Source organism: Neovison vison, chromosome 8 (assembly GCF_020171115.1).
Source record: "Neovison vison isolate M4711 chromosome 8, ASM_NN_V1, whole genome shotgun sequence".
NCBI classification, from domain to species: Eukaryota; Metazoa; Chordata; class Mammalia; order Carnivora; family Mustelidae; genus Neogale; species Neogale vison.
In genome coordinates this window covers 17,307,021-17,329,717 of record NC_058098.1, presented here as the reverse complement: position 1 = coordinate 17,329,717, position 22,697 = coordinate 17,307,021, and the positions used below count along the sequence as shown (strand labels likewise).

Below are 22,697 nucleotides of genomic sequence, written 5' to 3'. Positions count from 1 at the left end.
TACTCAGGAATATGCACTAATACCAGTTAAGTGGGATATTATAAAGTTGATTGTTTTATGTGGAGGGGGAGGGAAATAGGTATATGGTGACCTTTTAGATCTTTTCCAGCTCTGTGCTTTTGTGATGTTATGACTGGCATCCCATGTTGACCAAAGAAATATTTGACATTAAAAAAGGTTACCTTGTCTTTGGGAGAAGAAAACATCTTCTAATGTGATTATTGGTAATAACAAAAGAGTTAACATTCACTGATTAACTACAACATGTTTAGTTCATTCATAAATAATAAATTGATAGGTATTATTCTGTAGGTGAGGAAATTGATCTTCAGGTAGGCATGTGATTTGCCCAGAGGAAATCTGAAAGAACTTTTTATCTTTTATTATTTTTATTTATTTATTTTTAGAGAGAGTATGTGCATGCACCTGTGGGTATGTGGTAGGGGAGGTTGTTAGGAGGGGCAGAGGGAGAGGCAGAGAAAGAATCCCACCCAGGCTCCTCACCCAGTATGGGGCTCAATTCCGCAACCCTCAGGTCATGACCTGAGCTAAAGTCAAGAGTTGAACGCTCAACTGACTGAGCCAGCCAGGCACTGCAGACCTTTTAAACTTTGAATACTGAGGTCTGAAACTTTTTTCTGTAAAGGGTCATACAGTAAATATTTTAGGCTTTATGTGGCATAATGTCTTTGTCTCAACTACTCAACTTGAGACACCTGGGTGGCTCAGTTTGTTAGCCATCTGCCTTCGGCTTGGTCATGATCCCAGGATTCTGGGATCAAGTTGCACATTGGGCTTATCACTCAGTGGAGAGCCTGCTTCTCTCTCTGCCTGCCACTCCTCTTCTTGTGCTCTCTCTCTCCGATAAAAAATAAATAAATAAAATCTTTTAAAAAATAAACTACTCAAGTATACTGTTATAGCATCAAAGCAACCTTAGACTATATAAATGAATAGGCATTGCTGTATTTAAAAAAAGTTTACACACACACACACAGGCATGGGGCTAGATTTGATCTGCATGCTAGTTTACATTTGAGAAGAGGAAAATACACACAAGGCAAGAAACCACCTCCATGTGGCCATACTTACTCCATTTGCTTTGCTGAGTGCTTGGAAGTAGATGCTGTAGCTTTTCAGAGGGGAAAGAGGAGGGTTCCAGTATCCATTGTATGTCTTATTGTCACCCACTGTAAATGGCTGTGTGACAGGCAGGTTGGCGGGCTTCAATTCAGCGGCAAAGTAGTGTAGAGAATCAAGGCTGGAAGCATTCCTATAGCTCACAGGCACCGAAAAGCACTCAATGATGTCAGCTGCCCTTCGTGACTTCTGAAGTCGCTCTTCCTTGACAACCAGCTGATAAACACTGGACAGGAAAGAGAGGAAGATGAGCAACTTTCTGGGAGGACGGACTTGTTATTTATCACCACTTCTGTCTACAACTAAACCTCCCTCCTAAGACTTAGAATGAATAAACCCACTGCTTTGTAGAAACCCATCTCCATTTAGATGTCCCAAGGCCAGCTCACACTGGATATATCCAAAACGCAACATGGTCCCAAGCCCAACAAATTCTGCCTCCTCCTTCTACATTTTTTCTTTAGAAAAGGGTAGCATTGCCCATCAGGGGATGAGATCTCAAGTATGGGGTTCATCCTCAATTCCTACGTCTTTGGATATCACTCTGCACTTATCACCAAAAAGCCCTGTTGACATCGGCAATCTGTACCTGCCCCTTTCCTTTCTTTCCCTTCACTGAAAATGCTGAGGTTGGGTTCTTCCCTACCTCTTCCCTGGATTCAACTTGTCTCTTTGCCTCTAACTTATTTATCAACTACCCAACTCATGGACCTTCTTGAATATAACACTGTCCCTCTTCAAGCACTCTCATAAGCTTTCCATTATCTGAATGATATAATCTAAACTCCTCATCCTGGCACTGGAGACACTTGTGCCTGGCTTCCTGTCTTTTGGAAACTCTTGGGCTAGTCCCTGATTCTAGTGGCTCCAGACCCTCTGCTATTGCACAAACATCCTGTGGATTTCACCCCATGTCATAATCAGTTCATGCTTCCTCCTGGCACCTGTAGTGCCCTCCACTTCTGCTGGTGGAAGCCTTTCCCTAAAGGCTGAGTCTATCTTTCATCTCCTCAATGAACTCCGTCTAGACCCTCCCAATCTGAATGAGTCTTCCTCCTTAGTTCCCCTAAAATTCATTAATGGATATCTTCTTGGGATTACAGTAATATGTACATGGAACTACCATTTCTCTGGCTAGGCTGTGACCTCTTGGACAGTGGGAGTTCTGGTTTAGTTATCTCCGCATTACTCCCTCCACCATATACTGTTGAGCAGGCTGCCTGATACCCATACAGTGATTGGTGAATACTTGTTCAAGTGAACCAAACTAAGCTGAAAGCAGGCATGAAACCAAATATGACTGGATACAGAATCCCTAATTAAGATAAACAGTAAATACTCTGAATTCCTGTCTAGTGATCTTGTGCCGTTCCTTTCAACTTAGAAGTAAGTAAGGAGTGCTCACTTTGGCAGTGCATATACTAAAATTGGAAGTAAGTAAGGAGGTGCTAGTGTGTGAAGAGATGACCAAGCCTTTATTCAAAGCCAGCTATATGCCAAATGTGTATACTTTTTAAATAAAAGTTACCCTAATGTTTGTGCATTTGGATAGCATTTTACTACCTCCTTGAATGTATACAATTTGTACTTCTCTTGAAAAGTGCTTTTTTTTTTTCCTTGCTTAAACAACAAACATTTTTGTTTTGCAGGATATAAGTCCAAGATCACAGTGTCAACAGGGATGGTTCCGAGAAGTGCTTAAAAAAAAAAAAAGATTTTATTTATTTATTTATTTGAAAGAGAGAGAGAGAGAGAAGAAGAAGAAGAAGAAGAAGAAGAAGAAGAAGAAGAAGAAGACGACGACGATGACAACTATCCACTGAGCAGAGAGCCTGATGCAGGGCTCAATCTCAGGACCCTGAGATCATGACCAGAGCCAAAAACAGATGTTTAACTGATCGAACCACCTAGGCGCCCTGAATGAATGTTCCTCTTTTAGAAGAATTTCATTGCATAGATCTCTGGGACTCATGCCCTAAGATCAATTTCCCAAAGAGTGCCCCCAGGAAACTTTTGTGAATTAATGAGGTGATTGCAGCAGTGGCCCCAAACCAATCATTTAAAGATGCCATAGTGAGATAGCACATGGTTTATGAAGATGGAATATGGTAAGGGCTACCATCTTTCGATCAGGCTGTCCATCTAGAGCTATTTGGTTAAGAAGCACAACTTGGGCGAAGACAGAGGCACAGGACCATTTGAATTAAAAATAAAAGGATACGGAGGGACTGACCCAAGGAAACATGCCACACCCAACATGGCAAGTCTTCCCCTGAATCTCCTTAAGCATGGGGATCATCAGTAATGCAAATGGGAAAGAGACATATGAATGTCTGCCACACTTAGAATGTGGTATCTGAGTTGAGGTAAGCAATGGCTCAACAAGCATATGTACTGTTTGATGGGCACATCTGAATGAGAGCTCAGTGGCCCAGAAGGCATGTGAGTGGCATGTGAGTGAATGTAGCCCATCTTTCTGGGAATGCAGACTACATCTTAGTGTGAGCAATGTCCAAATGAGCATCTGTAGGACTTGGGTGTCTAAAAACTGAGCAAACATATACTCTTGGAACAAGTGGGTGTGATATCCAGGTGACTGTCACCTAGGTGTGTGCACACCTAAATGTGTATGACATCAGAGTCTGTTTATGTGTGTGTGACATCAGCTATATATGTTCATAAAACTGAAGTCAATAAACACCTAAATCAAATTAGGGCTTCGGTGCCTATTCCCTCCTCCTCAACCCCGGAGTCCTTCTCAATGACACAATCAGTTTGTTTTTCAGGACAGATAAGCTCAAAACAATCTCTGAAAAACATCACAAAGACCCAAGAACCAAGCCTAGAGGTCACAAGGTGAGAGTGGAGGGGTGTCTATAACAGTTTTTGCACCCCCCAATGGTTTACATGTAATAGCAGTCTTCAGTAAAACTTTGAATCTGGCTAGAGTATTAAGGACTGCTTGTTGAGGGCTTATGTTTCATGGAACTTTAATCTATGAGGGAATGAGCAAAAGGCAATGAAGAGTGAAGGACCAACAGTCTCTTGGGTCCACCTGTGGGAGCTTGTAATAGCACCTACAAGATGGAACTGGGCTCTCCAGCCTATCTAGCCCTCATATCCTCCTGACCAGGTTGGGAAGCACGAAGAGCCTCATTCCTAGGAACAGGGGTTGCAAAGATCTGTGAGTCTTTCCCTTGAGGCCCAGTCTATCCCTAACTACTCTTGGGTTAACTCCGTCAACGTGAGAAGACCTCTGTTTCCATTTCTTTCTTTCTTTAAATTATGTTCAGTTAGCCAGAATATAGTATATCATAAGTTTCTGATGTAGTGTTCAGTGACTCATTAGTTGCATATAATGCCCAGTGCTCATGACAACACATGCCCTCCTTAACACCCATCATCTGGTTACTCCATCCCCATATCCTCCTCCCCTCTGTAACCCTACGTTTGTTTCCTGGAGTCCAGAGTCTCTCATGGCTTGTCCCCCTCCTGACTTCTTCACATTTAGTTCCCCCCCCTTCCCCTGTGGTCCTCTGCTCTATTCCTTATGTTCTGCATATGAGTGAAACCATATGATAATTTTCTTTTTCTGCTTAACTTATTTCACTTAGCATAATTCCCTCCAGTTCCATCCATGTTGATGCAAATGGTGGGTACTCATCTTTTCTAATGGCTGAGTAATATTCCATTGTATATATAGACCACATCATCTTTATCTATTCATCTGTTGAAGGGCATCTTGGTTCCTTCCACAGTTTGACTATGGTGGACATTGCTGCTATGAACACTGGGGTGCATATGCCCCCCCCCTTTTTTTTCACTACATCTGTATCTTTGCAGTAAATGTTTTCATTTCTAAGCCCAAAACTCTCATGCCACTCCTGACTCCTTCTGTCACCCTTGCCCTCTAAATTGAGAACCCAAACCCTTGGGAGCTTCACTGGGGCTGAATCTCATTCCTGGAATCGCTTTCTATTGTCTTTGGCCCTACAATGATGGAATGGATCAAAAAGAGTCACAAGACTGGCCTGGGCACTGCCCAGGACTGGCATGATATTCCACAAAAGGCTAGAGATGGAGGCAGAACATGTTTCCAGGGGCCAGCCTGTGATCCTGTCACCAATCTAACTATTGATGACTCAACTGCCAATTCAACTACACTCCGTAGCCAGATTACAGAAGATACAGAGGCCGACAGCAGAGTGTCCCAGGTTTGTCAAATTACAGCAAAAGTAGAAAGCCAGACTTCTCATTTACGGTCCAGTATCCTTTATTTCTCTACCTGCCTTCTTTTACTAGAAGCCGACAAAATGTACAAAGGGCCTTCTGAGTATTTCTTACTTAGCGGCTTGAACTACTTTAATCTTTCCTACCCAGCTCCTTCTGAAATCACAAAGCCTAGCAAAGGCTATATTTGAGGAGGGGCGTGTTAAACTGTGCTGTCAACCTACAGTTCACATAGAGTTGGGATGAATGTGCCAAAATATAGCCAGCAACACGCTCAGGCCCATTGTGCCTGCAGCTTGTCCATTCAGAGGCAAATCTGCAACCGCAGCCAGAAAACTATAAACCATTTGGTCATTAAAATCTTTCTGGCAGCAAATCCAGCCTCTCTCCAAGATCAGGAAACTCTGATGAAGGAGGAGGAAGGAAGAGATGGCACATGCAAATTATGCAACTGTCCTTCCCCACTTCAGGCAGTGGGGGCAGGGGTGGCTGGGGCAGGGACAAGATAGTTTCTTTTTGTTTTGTTTCTTTACTCTGATCATCATTCTCTTGGAAATATACCTACCTAAGCTCTTCTCAGCATGCTGATAATGATAAAATCATACCTAAATGAGAACTCTCCAAAGTCTTATCTCAAGTGCAAAAGTAGTCTTTACAATAAACTATTCAGGAGCCTTTGTGGAGAGAAAGGATTTTTTTTTTCTTTTTTAATACAAAAGTCCTGATAGTATAAGAGGATCTTAAGATGCTTACCTCACAACATACAGCATTTATGCACCCATTTCCCCCTCCTGGGACATCCCCTCTACCTCTCCCAATGAGCAGACTGACATTTGTGACCATATTTTCTGTATAAGTTCTCCTGAGAGTCTCTTCTTACAGGACCCTGAAAGCAGCTATACTCCAACAGGAAAGGCAGAGGGGAGTGCGTGCCTTCTTTCTTCTCCCTGGCTTTTGCTTCTCACTGCAGCTCACCTTCAAGGTCCACTGTTGACCCTTGTTGTTAGGGTGACTGCCCCTAGCCCTCTCTTCCTGATTGTTCAGACTTAGCCTTGCCGGTAGCTTCAACCCTCTAGTTTGTATCTCTTGAGACTAGAACACTCTCCTCTCATGTCCCAAGACTCCAGCCCATATAGAACAGTTGCTTGAGACACCCTGAAGAGGAAGACACACAGCAAATTCTCTTCAGGTGTTAGAGGACCCGCCACCGGAGACTCATGCCCCTTCTGATTCCTGAGCCAGCAGTCTGCATGAGAACTCATGCTCCTCTGTGAGGGACCAGGGGCCTATCTGAGGCATCCATCAACCACTAACCCAACCCATGGTCCCCCTTTGTGTATCTGGGAAGAGATCTCTAGCTAGGGGCTGTTATTATCCATGCAGAATGCTGAAGTCAGGTGACAGAGAGGAGACTGTGGTTCGCAGGTGATGATTGCCCAGGTTCATAAAGGGTACATTTGGGTCCAATATTCTCCCAGAAATAGGCTTCATAAATTCATACCCATTAGTTCATACTGATATCGTCAGTTTAAATCCACTAACACAAGATGCTTCACCCTCCCTACTGCCTGTTTATCCTTTTTCCTCCAGTAAAAAGCCTCCATCAATATTCTTTACTCATTTACTCTCTCACACAATGAACACAAAATCATTTCAGAATTAACTCATCAATACCACAACCAACCTCAATATTTAAAAGTAAAATTCAAGGTTTCTCTACTTCCCTGTTCTAGCTCCTTCCCAAACAATTCTGTCTCAAAGCCATTAGATAGGGCAGAGTGAGACAGGCATCCCTGTGTGATGGGGGACATCATGGTGGCCCAAAGTGGGGACTGGAAGCCCACCTAATGTCCCTGAGACCCATTTGGGTGATCTGTAAGGTCAAATTATGTTTAGAATACCATTAAGATTCTAACTGCCTTTTGCCCTTTTATTTTTTTCCAATTTATTTATTTTCAGAAAAACAGTATTCATTATTTTTTCACCACACCCAGTGCTCCATGCAAGCCGTGCCCTCTATAATACCCACCACCTGGTACCCCAACCTCCCACCCCCCCCGCCACTTCAAACCCCTCAGATTGTTTTTCAGAGTCCATAGTCTCTCATGGTTCACCTCCCCTTCCAATTTACCCAAAAGCACATACCCTCCCCAATGTCCATAACCCTACCCCCCTTCTCCCAACCCCCCTCCCCCCAGCAACCCACAGTTTATTTCGTGAGATTAAGAGTCACTTATGGTTTGTCTCCCTCCCTATCCCATCTTGTTTCATGGATTCTTCTCCTACTCACTTAAGCCCCCATGTTGCATCACCACTTCCTCATATCAGGGAGATCATATGATAGTTGTCTTTCTCCGCTTGACTTATTTCGCTAAGCATGATACGCTCTAGTTCCATCCATGTTGTCGCAAATGGCAAGATTTCATTTCTTTTGATGGCTGCATAGTATTCCATTGTGTATATATACCACATCTTCTTTATCCATTCATCTGTTGATGGACATCTAGGTTCTTTCCGTAGTTTGGCTATTGTGGACATTGCTGCTATAAACATTCGGGTGCACGTGCCCCTTTGGATCACTACGTTTGTATCTTTAGGGTAAATACCCAGTAGTGAAATTGCTGGCTCATAGGGCAGTTCTATTTTCAACATTTTGAGGAACCTCCATGCTGTTTTCCAGAGTGGTTGCACCAGCTTGCATTCCCACCAACAGTGTAGGAAGGTTCCCCTTTCTCCGCATCCTCGCCAGCATCTGTCAAAGTACAGCATCCCTTCCTGATCAAAACTCTTCAAAGTGTAGGGATAGAGGGCACATACCTCAATATCATCAAAGCCATCTATAAAAAACCCACCGCAAATATCATTCTCAATGGAGAAAAACTGAAAGCTTTTCCGCTAAGGTCAGGAACACGGCAGGGATGTCCATTATCACCACTGCTATTCAACATAGTACTAGAAGTCCTAGCCTCAGCAATCAGACAACAAAAGGAAATTAAAGGGATCCAAATCGGCAAAGAAGAAGTCAAATTATCACTCTTCGCAGATGATATGATACTCTATGTGGAAAACCCAAAAGACTCCACTCCAAAACTGCTAGAACTTATACAGGAATTCAGTAAAGTGTCAGGATATAAGATCAATGCACAGAAATCAGTTGCATTTCTCTACACCAACAACAAGACAGAAGAAAGAGAAATTAAGGAGTCAATCCCATTTACAATTGCACCCCAAACCATAAGATACCTAGGAATAAACCTAACCAAAGAGGCTAAGAATTTATACTAAGAAAACTATAAAGTACTCATGAAAGAAATTGAGGAAGACACAAAGAAATGGAAAAATGTTCCATGCTCCTGGATTGGAAGAATAAATATTGTGAAAATGTCTATGCTACCTAAAGCAATCTACACATTTAATGCAATTCCTATCAAAGTATCATCCATCTTTTTCAAAGAAATGGAACAAATAATTTTAAAATTTATATGGAACCAGAAAAGACCTCGAATAGCCAAAGGGATATTGAAAAAGAAAGCCAAAGTTGGTGGCATCACAATTCCGGACTTCAAGCTCTATTACAAAGCCGTCATCATCAAGACAGCATGGTACTGGCACAAAAACAGACACATAGATCAATGGAACAGAATAGAGAGCCCAGAAATAGACCCTCAACTCTATGGTCTACTAATCTTTGACAAAGCAAGAAAGAATGTCCAATGGAAAAAAGGCAGCCTCTTTAATAAATGGTGTTGGGAAAATTGGACAGCCATGTGCAGAAAAATGAAATTGGACCATTTCCTTACACCACACACAAAAATAGACTCAAAATGGATTAAGGACCTCAATGTGAGAAAGGAATCCATCAAAATCCTTGAGGAGAACACAGGCTGCAACCTCTTCGACCTCAGCCGCAGCAACATCTTCCTAGGAACATCGCCAAAGGCAAGGGAAGCAAAGGCAAAAATGAACTATTGGGATCTCATCAAGATCAAAAGTTTTTGCACAGCAAAGGAAACAGTTAACAAAATCAAAAGACAACTGACAGAATGGGAGAAGATATTTGCAAACGACATATCAGATAAAGGACTAGTGTCCAAAATCTATAAAGAACTTAACAAACTCAACACCCAAAGAACAAATAATCCAATCAAGAAATGGGCAGAGGACATGAAGAAACGTTTCTGCAAAGAAGACATCCAGATGGCCAACAGACACATGAAAAAGTGCTCCATATCACTCGGCATCAGGGAAATACAAATCATAACCACAATGAGATATCACCTCACACCAGTCAGAATGGCTAAAATCAACAAGTCAGGAAATGCCTTTTGCCCTTTTAGTGCCTTACAAGCATACTATGGAGTTCTTAAAAAGCCACAAGACTTCAAAACTGCACGAGGCTGGTAGTGAAGATATCTTTTTGAGACACTGATTTCATTTCCTTTGGATATATAACCAAAAGTGAGATTGTTTTATCATAGGGTAATTATATGTTTTTTAAATTTTTTGAGAAATTCCACACTGTTTCCCACAATGGTGGTACCACTTTACATTTTTGCCAACAGTGTACAGAGCCCCCTTTTCTTTTATGTTTTTTGTTATCTTTTGTGTTTTTGATAACAGGCATTTTAATAGGTATGATGTGATCTCTCCTTGTGGTTTTGATTTGATTTCCCTGATGATTAGCGGTGTTTTCATGTATCTGTTGGCCAACTGAATGCCTTTTTTTTTTTTTTTTGGAAAACTGTCTATTCATGTCCTTTTTCTGCCTTTAATTAGATTATTTTATTTTTTGCTAGAGAGTTGTAGGATTTCCCTTTATATTTTGAATATTAGTCCCTTAACAGATATGTGGTTTGCAAATGTTACTTCCCATTTTTAAGTCTGCCTTTTCATTTTGTTGATCATTTCTTCTTCTTTTTTTTTCCAATTTATTTATTTTCAGAAAAACATTATTCATTATTTTTTCACCACACCCAGTGCTCCATGCAAGCTGTACCCTCTATAATACCCACCACCTGGTACCCCAACCTCCCACCCCCCCGCCACTTCAAACCCCTCAGACTGTTTTTCAGAGTCCATAGTCTCTCATGGTTCACCTCCCCTTCCAATTTACCCAAATTCCCTACTCCTCTCTAACGCCCCTTGTCCTCCATGCTATTTGTTATGCAAGGTCCATTTGATCATTTCTTCTGCAGTGAAAAGGTGGGTTTTTGTTTGTTTGTTTGTTTTTTGGTTGTTGTTGTTTTTTTTAGTTTTATATCGCTTTTTATTTATTTTTGCTTTTGTTGTGAGTGCTTTTGGTGTCATTTCCATTAACTCATTGCCAATACCAATTTAAGGAATTTTTCCCCTATGTTTTCTTCCAGGACGTTTATGTTTCAGGTCTTAAATTAAGTCTTTAATCCATTTCAAGTTGATTTTTGTGAGTGGTATGAGACAGGGGTCTAGTTTCATCTACTTGCATGTGGATATCCAGTTTTTCCAATGCCATTTATTAAAGAGATTATCCTTTCCCCATTGCATATCCTTGGCTTCCTTGTCAAATAGTAGTTTGACATATATTCATATATGTATATATCCATATATGCATGGATTTACTTCTGGCCTCTCAATTCTGTTCCACTGGTCAATGTGTCTGTTTTTATGCAATTACCTTACTATTTTGATTACTATTGCTTTGTGATATAGTTTTGAATCAGGATATGTGTGGCTTCCAGCTTTGTTTTTCCTTGTTAGGCATGCTTTGGCTATTTAGAATTTTATGTAGTTCCATATGAATTTCAGAACTGTTTTTTCTATTTCTATAGAAATGCCATTGAAATCTTGATAAGGTTTACACTGAATCTATAGATGACTTTGGGTCGTGTAGATATTTTAACAATATTAATTCTTCTGACCCATAAACACAGGACATCTTTCCATTTATTTGTTCTTCTTCAATTTCTTTCATTAGTGTTTTATGATTTTCAGTGTAGTGATCTTTCATCTCCTTCAATTTATTCCTATTTTATTCTTCTGATATTATTATAAATAGGATTGTATTCTTTATTTTTCAGGTAATTGTTATAGAGAAATGCAACTAATTTTATATGTTGATTTGCATCCTACAACTTTATTTACTGAATTTTTATTTATCCTTTATTATAATTCTTTTGTTACAAGGTTATTATATGATATATGTTATATATAATATCTCTCATATATATCTTATATATAAGATCATGTCATCTGCAAACAGAGACAATTTTACTTTTTCCTTTCCAATTTGGATACCTTTTATTTCTTTTTATTGTCTGACTGCTCTGCCCAGGACTTGACTACTATGTTGAATAGGACTATGTTGTCTTCTTATTTTAGGGGAAAACCTTTCAATTTTCATCACTCAGTAGGTTAGCTGTGGGCTTGTCATGTTATCATGTTGAGGTATGTTCCTTCTATACCTAATTTGCTGACATCTTTTTAAAAAACTCAAGAATGGTCAATGAATTTTGTCAAATGTTTTTCCTGCATCTACTGAGATGATCACATGATTTTTACCTTTCCTTCTGTTAAAGTGATGGATGTATCACATTTATTAATTTGTGTATGTTGAACCATCCTTGCACTCCAGGAATGAATTCCACTTGATCAGCCAGGATCTTTTTAACGAATTCAGTTAACCAGTATTTTGTTGACACTGTCACTGATTTTTCAAGTGAGGGCAGAGAATAGTCATTTCAAAATCAGAAGTGTGTTGCTCAGGAACAGTGGTTCCCAACTCTGGCTGTACATTCTAATTGCCCAGAAGACTTTTTGAAAATGCTCTTCCTTGGCCCTACCTTAGACCAAATCAGAATCTCTAGGGGGTGAGGCTATCACATCAGTACTTTTTTAAAAAGGGGTCTCCAGATGTTCTTAATGTGCAGCTATAAAATCACAAATCTAGATAATTCTGATATTTCTACCTTTACCCTCACAACGACATCCCCCTTCAACATTCTTAACTTTGTTGAAAATCATTGCTTTGGGTCATTCCAATCCACCATAGCATTCATTCATAATTACTAGTTTGCTTGAATCATTGTCTATTACACCTGTTGACTTATTTCTTTTATAGCTTTTATCACAGTTGCAATATGTCTTACCTGGTTATTTCTTTTATTAGCTTACTGCTTGTTCCCTAATAGTCTCTTAATTTCATGAGGTCATGAGGTCTGTTTACTCCTGCATCCCCAGCTTCTAATATCTGCTAAACATGTAACAGCTATTCACTAAGTACTTACTAAATAAACAAACTTGGCAAAATTTATAAGATGAATTTCAAATGTTCATGTCAATTTTTTCTCTCTTTTAAAAATTGTATTATTTGTTTATTTATTTAGAGAGAGAGTGTGTGTGAGCTGAAGGGAGAGGAAGAGGGAGAAAGAATCTCACGCAGACTCTGTGCTAAGAGCAGAGCCTGCCATGGGGCTTAATCCCATGACCCTGAGATCATGACCTGAGCTGAAATCAAGAATAGGATGCCTCACCGAATGGGCCACCCAGGTGCCCCATTCATGTCAATTCTTACTGCATGCTTCAATGCTATTTTAGATGCTGTTCTATCTCCCCAAAACACCTTTTTCCTTTTTCCCCATCTTGAGAATTCCTCATCCAATCCAGACCCACATCTAATGTTACTTTTTCCAAGGAGTGTTTCTTGCAAGCCAGAGCTAGTTTCTCCTTCCTCTGTTCCCAGAACTCACTGTCAACACTCCTATCATAGCTCCCACTGCTGTGTACTGCAATGATTACTTCACCCAACAGAAAATGTTGAAAGACACTTACTATCTGTTAGACACCATGTTAAACTCATTCAACACATGATCTAATTTGACCTTCATAATGCCTCTAAGAGGTAGATACTGTTATCTTAATCTGATAGAATAAAAGAAAAAAAGTACAGAGAGGCCCAGAAATCTACCCAGAGTCACATCACTGAATGCCAAAGTTGGGATTTGAATACAGTCTGACTCCTGAGCCCTCCGTCTTAACCATGAGACCACACTTTTTTTTTTAGCATACCCAAAGTTGAACCATCATCTGTACTGTAACCCATAGGCCGTGATCGTATAGTGGTTAGTACTCTGCGTTGTGTGTACTGTAACCCATAAAATAATCCTCTTTTTAAAAAAATTATTTTTATGTCAAGGAAAATACATCTTATTAAATTTGCATCTTGAAAAGTAGATAAGAGAAAAGGATCCCTATTACCCAGCCACTCTGATGTAATCATCAATGAAGTATTGGTAAATCATCCACCATTCTCTTCTTCTGCGGGAACAAATCTCTGATTTAATACTGGAAGTCAATGAGGTAAAGCCTTTCTTTTATAGGTATTTATCTTACAGATAACTTAATTGTTTTGCAAATACATTTTTAATATTATACACAAAAGGCTCCCCAATAGCAAATATCTTTATTCCAGAAGGTCTTGTGACTTAGCAAACTTGTCAACTAAGATGCCCTTAATATTAGCACACTAAAAACAGGTAAAGCCATAAAGTTTTAATTCAAACACACTGACTAATGATTACATGGCCTGCTAATACCTTTTCTTCCAAAGGACACTTGATTAAGTTATCTATAGGAAAAGGTAAATGCACTCCCCACCAAGGTTAGCTTTGTTCTCTCTTACGCAGTCTCTGTACTTCCTTAGGTTAATACAATTTCATGAAATAGTAGGAAGCTGCTTAGTCTCTATATTTTCCTAGATTACCAGAGGGCCTTCTGGTGACTAGAATGACTATAGGGAAAGGTCCCAGACAGTACCAACTGGTGTCAGAGTTCATTCATATACAGGTAGTAAAGCCTGTTAATAAACAGTAAATAAAATGTTTAATAAAACAAGGGCTCATGTAACACATCTTTAGTAGATTTCTAATAAATCTGATCAAAATATAATATTAGCATTTATAAACCTAGTTTCTGGTTTTTATTTTCCTGGCAAAATCTGCCAGAAAATACGTATTTGTGTGATCTTGGGCAAGTAATTTAATCTCACAAGAGAAGAGTTATTACATTTCTTAATCACTCTTTCTGGTCCTGTGTGTCCATCAGCCTGATTTTGTGTGCTCTGAGGTTAATGGGGGCCTCATGGACCTCTTCAGAGTTGTTCTAAAACTACTGGTGCCTCCTTTTCTAGTGAAAAGGGCTAGAAAAATTAGTCCTCCTCTTCCCCAGCCTTCACCTGTACTCTGCCTTAGGCTAGCATTTCCAGTTATATGTCTTGGAAAGAAGTTAAAAAAAGCCTGCTCCTTTGCCTCAAGGGGGACCTACTGAAGATGTAATTCACTGTCCAGAGAACCCCACAGAATCGTACCCATGTTTGTTTTTTTTACCTTCTCTTTCCAGCTTCCCTTTGTTTCAAACTAGTTTCTATTGGGAACAACACTTTAACAAATCATTTGCTTTTAATTCCTTGGTTTATGAGTTTGCTTCAGGAGAACTCAACCTTAAGTAACCTCTACATTCCTCAACTTCCTCATACTTAAAAATTATGGTGTGGGTCTTCTTGAACAGTAGAGTGAGGGGCTCAGCACAATCTCTCTCCAAGAGCAATGAATAAACTGAAGAATACTGTCCACACTAACAAATTCAGGAATAGCTGGAGAAAATGCATAGTTTTAAACATCTATATTAGAGGGGGAAAAAAGGTCTCAAATTAATAATCTATGTTTCCATCTTAAGATAGTAGATAAATGAAAACAAGTTAAACTCCAAGCAGGCAGAAAGAAGAAAAGAATAAAGATTAGACTAGAAATCAATGATATAGACAACATAAAAATAAGAATGAAAAATCAGTGATTCTTTGAAAAGATCAACACTGTCAGCAACTCTTTCTCTCCACTGGTCAAGAGAAAGAGAAAGATGATATAAATTACCAAAATCAAGAATGAAAAAGGGGACATCACTACTGACCCCACAGATATTTCTTTTTTTTAAAATTTTTCCCCATAGATATTTCAAAAATTATAAAGAGATGTCATATAAAACTTTATGCCAAAAAACGCAACTTAGATGAAATGTAAAAATACCTAGAAACACACAATTTACAAAAACTGAGTCATAAAAAAAGTAGAAAATTTCAATGTACTTATAAAAAGTAATTGAATTAGTAATTAAAATTCTTCCCTCATAAAAGTCCAGCCCATATGGCTTCACTGGTGAAGTCTACCAAATATTCAAAGAATAAATAATTCTGATTTTTTCATAAACTTATCCAGAAAACAGCAGAGGAAAGAATTCATCATTCTATGAAACCCTGATAACAAAACCAGAGAAATACATTACATTAAAATAAAACTACAGTCTAATCCTTCATGATTAATGACCCCCCAAAATTTAACCAAATATTAGTAAACTAAATTTAGTAACATATAAAAAACATCATATAAAAAACATCATATAAATAACATATAAATAACATCATAACTAATTGAGGTTTATCCCAGAAATGCAAGGTTGATTTAATATTCAAAAATCAATTAATTCAATACAACATATATTTAAAATAAATGGGAAAAAACACACAATAATTTCAATAGATTCAGAAAAAAATTGCCAAAATTATATGCATATTAATGATAAAAGTACTAACAAACTAGAAACAGAGAGAAGCTTTCTAAACTTAATAAAGGCCACTTATGAAACATGTAAGTGAAAAACCAGCCTCAAGGGTAAAAGACTAAATGCTTTCCCTATAAAAGCGTAATAAGACAAAGAGGTCTACTCATCATTGTACTACAGATTCTAAGCAGTGAAATAAAGCATTGTGCTAGACAGTCTAGCCAGTGAGTCTAGTTAATAAATTAAAGGCACTAGAAGGAAAGGAGTTAAGGTTTTATTTGCAGATGGCAGGATCCTATACATAGAAAATTCTAAGGAATACGCAAGACACAGAAACAGACACAGATAAACACATTCCAACTAGAATAAACAACTTCAACAAGGTCACAAGATACAAAACAAAAATACAAAAATCTATTGTATATTTGTCATTGGCAAAGAACAATCTGAAAATGAAATTAAGTGAACAATTCCATTCACAATAGTACCAAAAGGAATACTTACAAGTAAATCTAAACAAAAGAAGTGAAATACCTGTATACTGAATAGTACAAAACATTGTTGAAAAAATTTAAGATATAAATAAATGGTGAGACATTTCATGTTCACAGACTGGAACAGACAATATTGTTAATAGGGCATTTCTCAGCAAATTTATCTATAGACTTGATGCAATCTCTATCAGAATCTCTGGAGACTTTCTGCAAAAACTAACAGGCTGATACTTAGATGTATATGGAAATGCAAAGATCCATAATAAGCAAAACAATTTTTAAAAATAAGAACAAAGTTGGAGGATTTATAGTTCCTGATTTTATACTATGAAAATCAATATAGTGTGGTGTTGGCACAAGACAGACTTACAGATCAATCGAAGAGAACTGAGAGTCCAGAAATAAACCATTACATTTATGATCAACTGATTTTTGACAAAGAATCCAAGAAAATTCAATGATCAAAGAATAATCTTTTTGGCAAATGATCCTGGGCCAACTGAATAGCTACATGCAAAAATACAAATTTAAATTCATACTGTATACAAGAACTAACAGAAAATAAATCCTAGCCCAAATGTTAGAGCTGAAAGTATAAAACTTCTAGGGAAAAACAAAGGAGAATATCTTCATGATGTTGGATTAGGAAAAAGTGGATGATGTAACACCAAAAACATGATCTATTAGAAGGGGAAAGGAGATGAGTTGGATGTCATTAGGAATTTTTTTAAATTGGGCTTCAGAAGACACTGTTAAACCAATGAAAAGACAAGCTACATGTTGACAGAAAATATTTGCAAAATATATGTATGATAAGACTTCCTTCCAACATACATAAGGACCCATTACAACTTAAGAACAAGAAGACAAACAACCCAATTAAGAAATTGGCAAAAGAGGGCGCCTGGGTGGCTCAGTGGGTTAAGCCGCTGCCTTCGGCTCAGGTCATGATCTCAGGGTCCTGGGATCGAGGCCCACATCAGGCTCTCTGCTCAGCAGGGAGCCTGCTTCCTCCTCTCTTTCTCTCTGCCTGCCTCTCTGCCTGCTTGTGATCTCTCTCTGTCAAATAAATAAATAAAATCTTAAAAAAAAAAAGAAATTGGCAAAAGATATGACTAGACATTTCACTAAAGATGAAATACAAGTGGCTAAAAAGCTCATGAAAAGATGGTCAGCCTCATTAGTCATTAGGGAAATGTAAATTAAAACCACAATGAGAAACTACCAACTCACCCATTAGAATGGCTATCAGTAAAAAGACAGACAAGAGCAAGCGTTGGCACAGGCAAGGAAAACCTGGAACCATCATACACTGTTGTTGGGAAGGTTTAAAAAAATGGTATAGACACTTTGGTGAATGGTTTGGAAGTTCCTTGAAAAGGTCAACATGCAACTACTATTCACCCAGCCATTCCACTAGATATCTACACAACAGAAAAGATAACATAGGTCTACACAAAGGCTTGTATGTATATAAATGCTAATAACAGCATTATTCATAACTGCCAAAATACTAGAACAATCTAAATGTCTATCAACTGGTGAACAAACAAATAATATGTGGCATATCCAAATAACAAAATATAATTCAGCAATGAAAGAAACAAATTACTGATATGTTCTACAATATGGATTAAGCTCAGAAACACTGTGCTAAATGAAAGAAGCTAGATGGAAAACACTATTCATTATATGATTCCACTCATCTGAAATGTCAAGAAAAGGCAAATTTATAGAGACAGAAATCAGATAAGTGATTTCCTGGGACTGGAGGTGGGAACAGGAATCAACTGCCCTCAGGCACCGGGTATTTTATGGTGTGACAAACTATTCTAAAATGGGATTACGGTGATGGTTGCACCACCCTATAAATTTACTGAAAATCACTGAATTGTACACTTTAAATGGGTGAATTTTATGGTATGTAAATTATACCTCAATAAAGCTGTTAAAGAAATGAGGGAAATGGACTGAATAATCTTGGATGTTCTTTCTCCCTCAAAAGTCTGTGCTTTAGCATTCAACTATGCACACATTTTAATACAAAAATGCTATGATAAACCTTTGGCATTACTGTACAAGCCGGGTTAAGAAACAAATGTGAGCTTTATAATCCCCAACAGAATCTAGCTTTGCAATTACATTCCCCACATTAAAGGTCACTTGGAACTAAGAAGCTGAAATTTACAATGACATGTCTTAGTTAGTCAAACTTTATTCTAAGGCTCTGGGAATTCCTGGTTTTTCCACCACTGTTTGCCTAGCACAACAGCCCTTAAGAAAGGCAAGGCAATGGGAAGAGGGACACACTGGCAGTCTGTCATGTGCAGGCGCATAAAGATGCTTGGCTTCTGACTAGCTGTGTGACCTATTGCCCCCCACCCCGTCTTCCATGTGCTTATTCATTTATTCATCAGTGGCTACAGTGTGGCAGGTGCAAGTCTGAAAATAACATGATCCCTGGTTGATGGGAGCTCAGGACCAAGACAGGGAGACAGGTATTAACTCCTCAGCATAGTCCAATGAGGTGAGGGCAAACAAGGAATTCAAAGAGGGAAGGATTCTGAGAAGAGGGACACATACAGGATAGTGTGAGGAGCAAATGAGATAATGTGTCTAGAGAGCACTTTCTACAGAGTAAAGTACTCTATAAAAGTCGGCTGGAGCCAACCCAACTGCTGCATCAATAACATCGTTATTAGAGTGTTATCAAATTAGATAACAGAGATTTGCTTTGTTTTCCATTTGGACCGTCCTGTGATTGAAGTGCACTGGGTAAATTTAATGAAAGTGGATGTTGAAAAGAAGTTTTAGAGAAAGAAATATGTTGTGTAAAAGAGCCGTAACCACTTTCAAATTAAGTTTGACTTATTATCTGATGAAAGCAAAAGAAACCTTTTAAGGAAGAGCAGACAACCATCTGATGATGGCCAGAGCTCCATACCCTCTTCTTCAATATTTAAAAGAAGTATAACTAGCTTTAACTGAGTATGCACTTACTTGCAATGACATATATTAAATCAAAATGTGGAAGACCTGGTTATGATCCTTATGTGCCCCCTCTTAATCATAGGTCTTCTCTTGTTCAGAATGTCATACACAAGAACCACCGTGGCTCTTATTGTAATATATATCCAGAATCTGACCACTTCTAACACCTCTACAGCTACCACCTTGGCCAAAACCCCATCATGTTTCAACCAGACTAGTGTAATAGCCTCTCAACTCGTCTCCCTGCTTTCACTCTTGCTCCCTATAATCTGTTCTCCAAACAGTAGCTAGAGTGACCCTTTAAAAACATGACTGGTTACGTACTTAGAGTAAAAGGCAACATCTTTGCAATGTCTCCAAGGCCCTCTCTTATAAACTCTCTGGTCTCAGGGTGTCTGAGTGGTTCAGTAGGTTAAGTGAACGCTTTTGGCTCAGGTCACCATCCTGGAGTCCCGGGAATGAGTCCCACATCGGGCTCCCTGCTCACTGGGGAGCCTGCTTCTCCCTTTGACCCTCACCCATCTTGTTCTCTCTCTCTCTCATATAAATAAAATCTTAAAAACAAAACCAAACAAACTCTCTGATCTCATCTCTTCAAATTCTCCAGTGACACGGCCTCTTTGCCAATCCTTGGACACCCTAACCATGTTCCCATCTCAAGACCTTTGCACTTGCTACCTTCTATGCCTGGAATGCTCTTCCCTTAGATATACTCAGCCCTTGGAAAGCTTGCTTCTTCATCTCTGCCAATGAAGTCTGACTGGACCATTTTATTTAAAATGCAACCCCAGGGGCGCCTGGGTGGCTCAGTTGGTTGGACGACTGCCTTCGGCTCAGGTCATGATCCTGGAGTCCCGGGATCGAGTCCCACATCGGGCTCCCAGCTCCATGGGGAGTCTGCTTCTCTCTCCGACCTTCTCGCTCATGCTCTCTCTCACTGTCTCTCTCTCAAATAAATAAATAAAATCTTTAAAAAAAATAAAATAAAATAAAATAAAATAAAATGCAACCCCAATCCTAACATAACTTGTTACACTTCTCTGCTTCATTTTTCTCCATATCATTTACCATCATCACACACATGTGCATACATGCACACACACACATAAACCTTTTGAAAGAGGACTGTAAACAGTAAAAATGCCAACCTTCCTTTGGGGAAAAGCAACTGGATAGATAGGAGGCCATTTAGCTGGTATTTGGATAGATGACCTTGATTGGGTAACCTTTTCTAAAGCAGCACTGAACTAAAACGCAAGGTCGGGGTTTTCGTTCTGGCTTCACACTCCCCCGCTCTGCTGACATGCTGAGCGAGTCACTTTACCTCTAGAACTTGCATCTAAAATGGGAAAAGTCCGGCCAATGCAATAAGACCCAAAATAGACGAGATACACATTTTAGAAAGGAAGGCAATTTATCATCATTTGTAGATAATATGACGGTGACCTAATATATCGACGGGAATCAACTGAAAGGCCCCTAAAATTAATGAAAGAATTCAGTAAAGTGCTTTGATAGAAGATAGAGATAAATAAACTGTACAGCATGAAACACAAGCTAGAAGATGTAATAAAAAGTCCTTTTAGAATAGAGTCCTTTAAAAACAGCTAAGGATCACACAAATAAATGTACAGGACTGACATGGGAAGGAAAAATAAAGCTCTCTACTGAGTGAACTAAAAGAGAGACTCTCCAGCCTCTAGCACAGGACTTGGCAGAGTAGGAGATAAATAAAGGGAGAGAAATGGATGGTCCAGGATGAAAGCATCACACACTGTAAAAATGCCTGTTCTGGGCAAACTGAGGTTTTTTTCTTCATAAAACATGAGGCTAGTTAGGTGACATTTGGGAGGTCTGGAGATGTGTATGACCCTAATTTGAAAATTCTAGCAATTTCATTGGGAGGTGCTTTGTTTTGTTTTATTTTCTGGTTGGTTTGTTTAAAGTAACAAACATAGTTAAGAATGTCTTTTGGGGCGCCTGGGTGGTTTAGTGGATTAAAGCCTCTGCCTTCGGCTCGGGTCGTGATCTCAGGGTCCTGGGATCGAGCCCCCATATCAGGCTCTCCGCTCAGTAGGAAGCCTGCTTCCCCCTCTATCTCTGCCTGCCTCTCTGCCTACTTGTGATCTCTCTCTGTCAAATAAAGAAATAAAATCCTAAAAAAAAAAAATAAAATAAAGAATGTCTTTTAAACAAAGAAGGGTGAAAAACCACTACTGAGTATTAAAGCTTATAATGATGTTACAGTAATTAAACCTGGAGTACTGGGGCACCTGGGTGGCTCAGTGGGTTAAAGCCTCTGCCTTCGGCTCAGGTCATGGTGGATCGAGCCACACATCAGGCTTCCTGCTCAGTGGGGAGCCTGCTTCCTCCTCTCTCTCTCTGTCTGCCTCTCTGCCTACTTGTGATCTCTCTCTGTCAAATAAATAAAATTAAAAAAAAATAAAAAATAAACCTGGAGTACTGGAGTGTGATTAAAGGAAATTGGGATAAACGTGTGTATGTGCACACATGTATGAATTTTACATATAGAAGCAGAAGCAACACAAGTCAAGGGAAAAGAAAATAAATTACCAATAAATAGTGTTGGGAAAAAATGCATAATTATGAGAAAAGACACCAAATTTAAGACCTCACCATGTATGATAAACCATATTATAGCCCATTGATTCGAAATATAATATACTTTGATTTTCAGGGTGCCCTGGCAATCAAATGCAATGTTACTGAATCCTGGATTGGATTGTATAAAGCTTTAAAGGACAATTAATTTATATAATTGAGGAAATTGGAATATGAACTATATATTATATGCTAATATTATGCCAATTCTAAGTTTCCTGAAGTGGTAATTGTATTGTGGCTTTACAGAAGACTGACCTTTTTCTGAGGAGATACCTAGCAACCATTTGAGAGATAAGAAAATATGACAAAATGTTTACAACTGGTGAGTCTGGGGGAAGGATATATGGATGTTTATTGTGCTATCCTTGCAATATTCTGTAGGTCTGAAATTTAAAAAAAAAAAGATCTTCAGTAGAAAGGTCTTTTTAAGTTTTAACAATAGAATGATGCACAAAAGATAAAGATGTGTCTGTTATAAATTTGAAACGTCTGATTACAAGAATAAAAAAATAAAATAATAAATTAGAAAAGCTACTCCCAGAAAATCTGACACAGACAGAAACAATACTTTAATATTTGAGATATTTGACATGCAGGATAAAAATAATAAGGGGTATACATAAAGATCAA

At 38.8% G+C, this 22,697-nt stretch overlaps 1 protein-coding gene across 4 annotated transcripts in view; it reads right to left on the bottom strand.

The window, feature by feature from the left end:
- The window catches only part of PTPRT (protein tyrosine phosphatase receptor type T), an 804,817-nt gene that overhangs the window by 261,309 nt on the left and 520,811 nt on the right, over positions 1-22,697 (bottom strand). For all 4 annotated transcript variants that reach the window (XM_044263018.1, XM_044263019.1, XM_044263017.1 and 1 more), the window contains one exon: positions 1,093-1,366. In XM_044263018.1, the coding sequence (XP_044118953.1) occupies positions 1,093-1,366 (274 nt within the window). The remainder of the gene's footprint in view (positions 1-1,092; positions 1,367-22,697) is intronic.